Here is a 12,500-nt window from a genome sequence, read left to right on the forward strand (position 1 = left end):
CAAAACCTGCTAAAATACAATAAAAATTTAGAAATATTTATGTACAAAATCATATGTATGCATTGTACAGCCTTTATCATTTCCTAAACACAAGTATAAATCACACAAAAATAAATTGAATGGGAAATGGAACTTCTTTATGCAGTTACATTATTTCAGGAAAACATGACAGTTTTTTTTAATAATGGCATTAAAATAAATCTATACATGAATTACTAGCATTACTTTACGGAAAGCACACTTACATAACACTGAGATAGACTTCCATGAAAAATTGTCACATTACTTTAACACGCTGGAGAAACTACAGACTAACGTAATATTAAAAGTCTATAAATACACTTTCAAACGAAAAAAAATGTAAAATGAGACTTACCTACAATACAGGACAAATTAAATCATTAAAATAAAAAAAGAAAACCTCTATCACTATGCAATAACAATTACTACACAAACTATAAATGTGGGCTAGTTTTTAATGAAAAAAAAACAAAAAAAGAGAGGAGCTAATCTTTGCTCTTTAACAAAATAAAATAATAATAATAGTAATAATAATAATAATAATAGAAAAATATGTTTGTAATTAATGTGATTTTCCCTCAGCAGGCTTTCTTTGGTCACTCATTTGTCTTCATGACCAAAGTACGTAAGATACAGGTAAACCTTATAATACCAAACACACACGACTTGAAAAATAATCTTTTTTTAATTTATTTGCATTTAAACTTGGAGAACTTCAGAAAATGTAAAAGAGTTACCCATTTTTTGCAAATAATCTCAAATATTAACATTTTATTTTTTTAACTATCTGCATTACTACCAACCAGATCATTTTTACAACATGAAGTTTGATATGTGAAGACTTAGTTGCCTAGAGTTAGTACTTGCACTTTTTCTACCCACACCTAAATTCTGTTAAAAGGAGAGCTGAAAGAACATTTGATTGATGTATGATTTTATGAACCAGCATTGTTGTCTTAGATGGGTTGAGTTTCAGTTGACAAAGTATTAACCATACATAGATATAATCCAAGCAATCTTCCAGTGGTGAGAAATTCAGGTATACTCTCCAGGAAAAAGAAGATATAAAACTGAATATCATTAGTAAAGGACTGACACAAAATATCCCTGTTTACAGTAGCCTATCCTAGTGACATCATGTGCACTGTGAATAAGAAGGGAGCCATAATTATTTCATGGAGTATGCCACAATCCATCTGGTTGGGGGTCTAAGGAAGTTAACCTGGACTCCACATGCTGAGCACAGCCTTAAAGATAAAACAAGAACAAGCCAGAACTGTACCAGTTAAACCTCAATGTACCCTTACATCCTGAATCAGGATCACATGATCCACCATTTTAAAGACCACTGTGACATCACGGAGAACCCAGATCAAATACTTTCTTTGAGATTGTAGGAGTTCCTTGACAACTCAGATGAGTGTCATCTGTGTATTGTGCCTAGAATAAATCTAACATATCATGTGACATCGCATAGTAATACAGCTATGTATTGATCACATTTTTAATAAATTTTCCAATAAAGAGAATTTTAAATACAGGATGATAATTCTCCATCAAGTTCACATCAAAAATGGTTTCTTGATCATTAATAAGGCTGGAAACATTTTTGATTCTCAGTGAGGAGGATCAAACAATGCTGAGAATAACTGGTCCTGGAAAATCAGTGCAAGTACTAATTTAGTCTTGTTAGGTCAGAAATCCAGAGTGCAGTCATTTGGGCAGATATTTACCTGAAACAGTGACCATGAGGTTATCAGCTGGCATACTCAAACTTCACCCAGCAAATGTAAAGTTACACATCTATGATAAATGAGGTTGCATGTGGTTGCTTCCCAGAAAGGAGTACCTTATTGAGACAATCATGTCCCCAAACAATTACAAAATTTCCATACAGTCACAAGCTGGGTTGCATAATCTGTTAGCAACCTGAAAGTGCAGCAGGACAATTCAGAGCAACAGAAGTCCTTCTGGACATACAAATTGGCCCTTTTTCAAATTATATCTGCCTGTCATGAAGCATAATGTTTGTTCAGAAAAAGTTTGTCCTCAAAAAGCCACATCTCAACTTGTCAAAACTTGAACTTCAACTCTAACCTCCTTACTGATCATAGCTCATGATAAAAGTACAGGTACTGGTCAGACCAAGAGATGGGTTGCACCATCAAATCCCTGATTTTTAGACTTAACTGAAGAATCAAGTACAAAGAATGCCCAAACACAGAGACAACAGAGGAAACTGCCCAAGTGAACCTGAAGCTGTTTATTAAAACTAAGAGTTTCATAGTGAACTCAGAGGTCTTGTCACCAAACCAAGCAATACAATCCCATAGCCATTAAAACTAGGCCAAAGCCTTAACTTAAACTGATAACCATAAAAAATAAACAAAAAATAAAAAAATGGACCACACCAGTGGTAAAATCAACGTAGTACTTTAATGGACAAACTTCACACCAAGAGTTAAAATTGACTAAGTGCTTTCACCCAATTCTAATAGGGCTTCTTCAGAGTCAAAAGTACAATGAAAAACTTATTCCTTTTATAATAACTAATTAATCAATGAACAATTTCCTGTCTGAAACATTAATTAATTCCCAATCAAACAATGTTAAAAACTTTTTTTGTGTGAGACATATGTAACAGTGTATCATTTAATAAATATAAACCCAACAAAAAAAACAAAAAACTGCATGTGTATAAACTGCAGGCTGCAAACCTACGATGAAAAAATAAAAATAAACAAAGAATATACATAAAATTAACACCAAACTACACATTTCTCTAAAGCATCAACACTCTCTGTTTAAGTTTCATAAGGATAGAGAGGGTGATGTAGATTTAGAGGTTGCAATCAGAGTAATTAAATGGCAATTTAGGCTAAATGCAAAGCATGAGCCAGGTTTTAATGATGATGATGATGATCTATGGCTCCCATACTTAAACAAAGAGCTTGGTGTGGAGTTTGTCCATTAAAGTACTGCATTGATTTTACCACTGCTGTGGCCCATTTTTTTTTATTTGTTTATGGTTATCAATTAAATCCCATAGGACTACTCACTTATGACATCTGCCTATTTGGATCTACATGAGTCTATCAAGATACATCCAAACACCATGGTTTTGGGCCACTTTAACTACCCATCCATTGACTGAGTAAATTACTCATGCTCAAACTCACTTGTCCAAAGGTTCCTTGACTTCATTAACTCAAATGCCCTGGACCAGCTGGTTGACACCCTCACAAGGGGTGCCAACATCCTGGATCTGGTGTTTACAAATATGTGGGACCACTGCAGCCCCGCCCCCTACTGTGAGGTCTTCCCTGTCGAGATCTGACCAAACATGAGTCTCATTTGAAGTAACCATCACCTGACACCCACCTCCCCAGTAGCAACTAAACTAAAAAAACTAAACTAAACTCCCCCCTCACATGTAACTGGCAACTATGCCAAGTTCTACACCAATGCATTATACAAACACCTGTATATCTGCATTGACTCAGCTGTACATGATAGGACCAAAACAAGCTCCTCAAGGAAGAGCAAACCTGCCTAGTGGACAACTGCCATTAACAGGCTTTACAATAAGAGGAAAAAATTGCTGTCTAAGAGTAAGAGGGAGTGATCCCTAAACTGGGAACACTCCTTCCTCAGCTTAAACATGCAAATAAGACTTCTTGTGAAGTTTCCAAAGTAAACTATGAATCCAAATTAGCTTCATCAACTAAGGACAACCATAAGGCATTCATTAGTTACAGCCATAACCTAAAAGGAAAGGCCCAGATTTGTGTTGAACTGGTAGTTAATGATACCACATATATGGAGCCGATGGACATAGCTAACCTGTTAGCCGACAGGTTCTGTGAAAACTTCACTCCCCTGTCCCCACCACACATACCCCATGACATCCCTGCCACCTGTCTCCTACCTTGCATCTCTAAAGAGCAGATCGCAAATGTTCTCTCTAAGGCCAAAATTACAGCATCTATGGAGCCTGATAACATCCCAGACTGTGTTCTACATGGGCTCCAACAAGAATTAGCTACACCATTGGTTACTCTTTTCAATCATAGTCTAAGCACTGGCTTCATACCAGCTGAAAGGAAAATGGCCACTATTATTCCTTTGCACAAAGGTGGTGCTTCCACTGACCCTGGGAACTACAGACCTATTAGCCTGACTAGCATTATCTGCAAGGCCATGGAGCGAATCATCATGGACCTTATCAACAAAGATATAGGTAATCTCCAAACACTTGACCCTACTCAGTTTGGATTTGTCAAAGGCAAATCATGCCTGTTAAATCTAGTGGACTTCTTCAAGACAGTCACCAAGGCCCTGGACAAAGGGAAATCTGTGCATACAGCCTACCTAGACTTAGATATTGCTTTTGACACTATTCCCGACTCAGGCATCACTGACAAACTCACCCAGCTAGGTGTCAACCCTTATATCATTATATGGTTAGCTAACTGACTCATTGATAGACCCCATATAGTCAAAATAGGGGAATCCATCACCAACAGCAGACCTGTAACCAGTGGTGTTCCACAGGGATCAGTCCTGGGACCTCTGCTGTTTGGAATCTATTTCTCAGAAGTACAAGCATAAACTAAAGGTCTGTGGCTGACAAAGTTTGTTGATGACTGCAAACTGGGAGAGGTCATAGAATCTCCTAATGATGTCAACATCCTACAAGACGGTCTTACACAAACAAATGATTGGTGCCAAAATCAGGGCCTTAACTCAATGCAAAAAAATGTATTATCATCCCTTTCAGTAACAGCAATGTTCCTGTTAACTATCACATGAATAGCAACACCCTAAGTATACACTCAGTGGTGACGGACCTGGACACACAGGTTGATAGCAACCTTACCTTTGATCACCATGTCTCCACAGTGGTAAGAAGGGCATTTTATATTGCTCATCTCATAAATAAGAGCATTGTCTCCAGAAAAAAAAAAAGTTATTACCTCCCTGTACTCTTTCCTCATCAGGCCAGTAATTGAGTACAACGCCCCTTTTGGTATGTACCTTTCCAAGCACATGCAGTAATTGGAGAGACCACAAAGGTTCCTCACAAGAAGATTCAAGGTCTTCAGCATCTGTCCTATGTAGATCATCTGAAATCACTGTCAGTTTATTCTGTTTCATACAGACTACTCAGAGGTGATATCTGCCTTGCATACAAGGCAATCTCTGACCCTGCTTTATTGGAAATGCTGCATATCTGTAAGTCGAATGGTACATGGGTTACTTGCTCTAAAGACCTTAACTTGGTATGTGACATTAATAGAACCTGCTGGAGGGACAGACTTTTCTCCCAGAGCCACACCTTTGGAACAGACTCCCACTTCATGTCAGAGTGACTCATTGGCTCTCTTCAAACGCAACCTGGACGATTGGATGGGTAACTGTAAATTCACCCTGTGTCCCTCTTGGACAGGGGCAATAAGTGCTGATCATGGAAATAAGGGTAGAACTTGGCTAGGCTTGTAAGGCCCAAGGGCCATTAGCCTAGTAACTTCCTATGATCCTATAATCCTACAATCCTATGAGGAACTCTGAGAATTCTTGCAGAAAAGCTCTGTAGTAACCTTGTGGATTACATACAATGAGTAATCAGCAAATCACTTCTACCCTGAGGACAAATTACATTCTCCAGCCACAATTGTGATCACTTCCAGGCCAACTAAAAGACATATAGACATCCCAACACCTGAGAGTCTACACCTGGGGATGCACATCACTTGACAAACTAGTAAAATACACAAGCCCTGGCACAGACATGAGTTTTCAGATAGCTAAGTCTCTATATGGAATGCAAGGTTGACCATGTGGATGAAGTTGGATATGTTATTTGACTTATTCTTTGTTGGCTACTATTACATAACACAAGCTCAGACAACTTATGTGGGGGGGTCAGGTTCTGATCTTCATTCATAAATGTAAAACCAGTTTCAAGGTACTAACACAGGGCAAGGCGGACCACAATCTTTATGTCATTTCATCCCCTGGTGGTGCTAAGTAACCCCACTCCACGCAGTAACCAACAGAGCAACTGAGATGCAACCTCTTCACAGCATCAGCCTCATAAGTCCTTTCCACCCCAGTCCTCCTACACTTAAGGGATACTCTGTGTTCAAAAGGCAAGTAACAAAAATAAGAGAAGACCCAATACATGGCCTCTAGAACAAGAGACTTACACTGCTAGTCCAGCAGGTTAACAAAAATAAGAGAAGAGCCAATACACTGCCTCTAGAATAAGAGACTTACACTGCCAACCCAGCAGGCATTCTCACAATTCTGAAACCCAACAGCTCAGCAAGTATAACAGTCGTAAAAGAGAAAAAAAAAGCATAACATGTAAGTAAAATGCTAATAAAGTTAACAGCAGTAAAACAAAAGTGCTGCCCTGAAAAAATACAATAACTGTAAAACATACAGCAAAGCAGCACTCAAATAATCAACAGTGTGGCTAAATATTAATGTCTTAAACAGGCAGAAGCTTTTTCAATAAACTAACCTGGAAAATAAAGGCCTATGTGTGTAGCTGTTGCAGCGTAGCATAAGCAGTATAAAACTAAATGATGGTAAGTCCAGGCAAAAAAATGTGTATAAACTGATCATGCTACAGTCTAATACCTCAAAAGAGTCCCAACAATAAAATCCATACTTGGTTCCTAAACTCTGAAAATCACTAACACTTATTATAAAGACCAAGACTTCCACTAAATGCTACAAAATGCTCAAAACACCTGTTTCCAGCCCCAACAGGATGCATATTACTCAATTAAATTATCTCAAGAGAAGCAAACTGCTCAGACAGCAGAATGAAGATTGTAGACTGGCCAATAATTCCAATAATTAAATAAATTAGTAACCTCACACTTACAATGAAGGTAAACAGAAACAAAAAAAGAACCAGACATGAGTCATGGACAGAAGCACAGAACATGTGCAATAAATTGTGTCACTCAGAAAGGGAATGTGATTAGGTTCCACTAAGCAGGCAAAATGGCTCAAAATGAAAAAAGTCACTAGTAATGCTACACAGACAAGTATCAGCAACCATGAGACTGTTCAGAGAATGTTCTCTTAGCATTTAAAATAACCTAGCTGCATTTCCCAGAGGAATAAGCCCCTATCTGCAATCAAGGCCATCAGAGTTTAATTCACAGTCACAGGATTGGAGGATCCAGGCAGGGAGGGAGGAAGAGAAGTGAAGAGGCTCGGCCCACTTGTTTCCTCTGGAGAGGGGAAAGTACAGTTGTGTACACTTACCATAAATGTAGATGTTCGAGTGTCTTCACTGTTGCAGTCATCACTGTAGGGTTCTTCCTGCCGTCAGGCAGCCCTCGGTTGGCCAGAATCCCAAAGTCTGGGTCCGGCATCGGCTGTGTACTCACCCTCCCTGATGTCAAAGCGCCAGGGGTACAAAGCTCCCAGACGATGCCATGTTCTCCAGTTTTTCTTGCCCCAGATGTCAGGTACCCAAAAGTGAAGGCTAAAAGTAAAACAAAAATGTAACATACAACAAACCCCATAACCTGTAGCAAATATACCTCAGAAGAAGGGTGAAGTAGGAAATCGTACCAATAAAAGTATAAGAGGGGATAGGAGGGTGGGTAACACAGACTGCAACAGTGAAGACACTTGAACATCTACATTTATGGTAAGTGTACACAACTGTACTATGTTCATTGTGTTTCACTTTTGCAGTCATCACTGTAGGGTTGAATCCCAAAGCTGAGATAAAGGGTGGTGGTTATTGAGTAGAAGGGGGGGGCTAGAAGGCCTTGCAAGACTGCAGAAGCAAAGCCTGCCCTAGACTTAGAATAAAGAGGGAGATTATAGTGCTTAGATAAAGTATGCACTGAACTCCAAGTTGCAGCTTCCAAAATATCTTTGGTAGGTACTCCCCTGAGAAAGACAGCTGAAGTAGCAGCAGCTGTGGTAGAGTGAGTCCTAACTTTTCCTGGGATTTGCTTTCCATGATGAGAGTAACAAAATCTGATTCCATGAGCAATCCATTTAGAAATGGTCTGTTTTGAAATAGCTTTGCCTTGGGAATTTGCTGCATAAGAAACAAACAGTTGTTCTGTTTTCCTGATATCCTTGGTTCTGTCCAGGTAAAAGCGAAGCTGCCTGTGCACATCCAAAGAATGCAAGATCCTCTCCCCCTTATTTTGTGGATTAGGGAAAACGGTTGACAGGTGAATAGTTTGGTTTAAAGCCACTTTAGAAACCACTTTAAGCATGAAAGTAGGGTTAGTCCTCAAAGAAACCCTGTCTTGATGAAAAATAATGTAAGGTTCCACAGCCATGAGCGCTTGTAACTCCGAGACTCTCCTGGCTGAAGTTAAAGCCAGTAGGATAACAGTCTTCCATGATAAATACTTTATATCAGATGTGGAAATAGGCTTAAAAGGAGGCAGAGTAAGTTTTTCCAGGACATAATTGAGGTCCCAGGCAGGAATGGGTGGTGTCCTAGGGGGCCTTAAATTCTTTGCTCCTCTGAGATATTGTTTCAGAAGTGGATGTGAAAAAATTGGAGGGTCTGCATTATAATGTGCAGAGATAGCTGAGGCATGTATTTTTATGGAGGAAAAAGATAAACCCTTATGCAACATATCTGTTAGGTAATGTAGAATCAATGGAATTTTTGGAATGTGAGGATCTGATTCCTGAGAGTGCATCCAGGTGCAAAATCTCTTCCATTTCATAGTGCTAGGCCTTCTGGCTTCTAAGATAACATCCATGACCTGTTTGGAAAGTGTAGGATTAATCATAGGCCCTGAATACGCCAGGCTGCCAGGCTGAGAGTTTTGATATGAGAGTGCAGGACCTGGCCGTGGTGTTGAGACAAAAGATTTGGAATCTGAGGTAGAATCCAAGGAGGTTCCTGGGATAGATTTATCAGTGTTGAGTACCAAAATTGTCGAGGCCAGTTCGGGGCTAGTAAGATCAGCTTTGGTTTGTCCTGTTTTATTTTTAATAATACCCTTGTTAGAAGAGGTTGTGGTGGAAAGGCATACCCCGAGAGGTTCCTCCAACTGAATGAGAGAGCATCCACTTTCCATGCTAGCTTGTGATATGTCCTTGTGCAAAAAGTCTGTAACTGGTAGTTGTAGGGAGATGCAAATAGATCTATGTCCGGGCAGCCCCAGGCTTCTGTAATCACCTTGAATATTTGGGCGTCTAGCATCCACTCGTGTGGGTCTGACAGGTTCCTGCTCAGGCTGTCTGCCAGAGTGTTTTGTTTCCCTGGCAGGAATTGTTTTTGAGATTTAGGTCCCGGATCAGAGGAGGCCTGGGCTAGAGTCTTTGTTTTAGAAGTAGTCCTTGCCTTTGACTTTGCCTTTGCCTTTACCTGAAGCTGCGTAGGCCTGAAAACCCCCTCAGAAGCCGGTACCTGCACAGTGGCTCCGGACCCATCCGAGGGAGCATTATCCGAAGGTCCTGCACCTGGAGTATTCGAAGGTCTAGTTGGCTCCTCGTGGGAGTCCATTTCGGCAAGCGGTTCTGTAATGGCCGATGACAGGGGCTGCGAAAGCACCTCACTGACGACGGCCGAACCAGCAGCTGGCTCTGATTGTAAACTGTCGTCTGATTTGGACCTCGGAGGCCTACTTTTATCCTTGCACCTTTTATGAACTCCGGTAGTTGGAAATGTGTCTGACGACATGTTATAATTAAATCGCCTCCCAAAGTAATGAAAGGCAAAATCGTATCTCCGTTTAATAGTACGTTGATTAAATCTAGCACAAAACTGACAACTAGCTATGTCGTGGTCAGGGCCTAGACAAGGAATACAGTAAGAGTGAAAATCCTTATGCGGTATTTGCTTCCCACATGAAATACAATTATTAACTTTTTCTGACATCGGTCTGGAGCAAGAAAAAAGTTTCCCCAACGGGGTACTTAGCTTTGAAAAGAAGAATGTCTTCAGCATGAAGCACCAAAAATAACAGGAGACAGCCGACCGGCACTTGCGAACTGCTTCCACCGCGCAGCAAGAAAGACTGGAGAACATGGCATCAGCTGGGAGCTTTGTACCCTTGGCGCTCTGACATCAGGGAGGGTGAGTACACAGCCGATGCCGGACCCAGACTTTGGGATTCTGGCCGACTGAGGGCTGCCTGTTGGCAGGAAGAACCCTACAGTGATGACTGCAACAGTGAAACACGATGAACATCGTGGGAACACTGTGCATGCATGGGGTTCAGATTGGAAGGTGTAATTTCTCTTTTGGAAACCAGGAAAACTACTTCCCATGATTTAATGTTGGTGGAAGGGACTACTTCCTGGAAACATGCAATGCAGACAGCCCATTGCATACCCCCTGTCTTGTATAGCCAATCATGTGAGAGAATATGGGGCCAGAATAAACATAAATCACACCTGATACCCATTTTATCTTGGCCCCTGCCAGTCAGTACTCATCCCAATGAAATATTAGGTAAACTGGCCAAGAGAAGGCTGATAACTGGAAGACAGAAAGGGCAAAGTATCAAAAATCAACATTAGCTTTCTGCTTAATATAAGAAGAACAAATTATGACATGAATTAATTGGTCTGAAAGATAAACCACTTCCCCCTTGACTGCACATTTTCTAATGTCTTCACAAAATGATCAGGAATGAGAGGATACAGTGAATTCCACTGCAATCATCAAGAAAATACTGGAACTTACAGATCATAGCCCAGTACAGTACAGACCAGCCTTCCATCTTTCTAAAGCCCCAGCCCAGTATAATATATACAGCCGCCAGCCTTGACATTTACCAAAGACCTAGCCCAGAACAGTAGACAGCCACCAGCCTTCCCTCTTTCTAAGTAATGCCCTAGCCTCATCTACTAACACTTTGCATAATTCCACTGCCAAATGCAAAGCAAACCAGCTACTACATCAGATGCACTCCTCAGTGGAGGGCTGAGTCCCTCACCAGACAAAACTGTGATTATTTACTTAACTAATAATGTTTGATTAATGCAAAGAGTAGAGGACAGAGCGGAAGTGAAATTCTGCCATGTAATGCCTGATATTATAGGTAGCAAAAAGCAGTGTGAAGTCTTGATGTGGACACAGCTGTTTTATATTTTGCTGTTGAGCTCACTTTTCAAAATTACACCAAACACTGTAGTATACATACTGATCTAGGCAGTACTCATGGCATTCTGTCATAGAAAACAGCATTAGTTATATTAAACCAGTATAACAAGACATGAAATGCAATATTTGCCAAACCCTCTGCCTAAATGAAATGTAGTTATACTATATTATATTTTAACAAAATACTTCTTTATTATTACTGACAGCATGATACAAAACAATACAAAGAAGATTCATACAATATATTACCTACCGGTGGTAATATCTGGGACTGTGAAATAATACTGTTTGGCAAACTATTCTGTCGGCTTTCAGTAGTAACTTCAGCCCAAGTTACCTGGAAACCTGTTATTGGCTGTAGTAGATTTGTCTTTGAGACCTTCCAAAAAAAGTGTCCTGTAATATTTCTTTCCTGAACACTGAAGGATGCTGAGAGGTTTTCTGGTTTCACAACAACTTTCACAATAGGTGCTCCTACAAAATAAAATGATTCAAAGAAAACACGGTAAAACAAATTGCATTAAACCATTACACTTTTAAATACATTGCATTGCCAGGTTCAGTAGCATTTCTCAAAAACATTTTTTTTCTTTTATATTGTACTGTTGTACATTATTTCAAGACCAGAAGATCACTCTAAAGGCAGAATCACGTTATTATATTCTCATAGTATCCTTCACCTCCTTACTGCCAACAAAGTCAGACATTATTGAAAATAATGGGCCGTCTCCAGTCAAGCATGCAAATTCTGTGTACACTGTTTTGATAAAATTTGAGACAGGACTGCAAAGTTCATGAAAGAGATTTTCAGCTAACGTCCCTCCAGATTATTCAAGCATACATTTTGGGAACCAAGTATACCAAATCCTAGATGTATTATTTGCTCTTTGATTAAGGCAGATGCATTTAAAAAGGCTAATATATGTTTTTTTTTAACATGAACATAATACACACTGTCATTTTATCATTATGGTCAGTGTAATATTACCCATCAAAATCTACATGGAGGAAGTTGCTGGCAATATAACAGTAATTTCATTAAGCAAAGTTTGGAAGCTTTATGAACTTTAGTTGTAGGAGTTGCCTCTTCTCACACAAGTGTACAGGGCTTGAAAGGCAGAATTAAAATAGCATTCTTTGTTTTACTTCAGATCAATCATGGCACAGAATATGGAGTATTCAGATCCATGATTAAGCAGTATAAATGTGAGAAATTAAGTCAGAAACCAGCTTCACTTGCTGAGATAACATATTTCTTGTGTTCTTTTTCTTCCGAGCTCCAGGCAACTGCTGCCAAGCCTGCTGGGAATCAAGACGTGACACCCCATTAACTGACTCCTGGGAGGTAAAGCACTTAGTG

General features: G+C 39.7%; 1 protein-coding gene across 1 annotated transcript in view; it reads right to left on the bottom strand.

The window, feature by feature from the left end:
• Positions 1 to 12,500, bottom strand: part of ANOS1 (anosmin 1) — an 892,203-nt gene that overhangs the window by 25,537 nt on the left and 854,166 nt on the right. Inside the window, exon 12 of the mRNA XM_044072460.1 lies at positions 11,394 to 11,614. Within this exon, the coding sequence (XP_043928395.1) occupies positions 11,394 to 11,614 (221 nt within the window). The remainder of the gene's footprint in view (positions 1 to 11,393; positions 11,615 to 12,500) is intronic.

Source organism: Protopterus annectens, chromosome 5.part0 (genome assembly GCF_019279795.1).
Source record: "Protopterus annectens isolate FY-2018-M chromosome 5.part0, PAN1.0, whole genome shotgun sequence".
Lineage (NCBI taxonomy): Eukaryota > Metazoa > Chordata > Ceratodontiformes > Protopteridae > Protopterus > Protopterus annectens.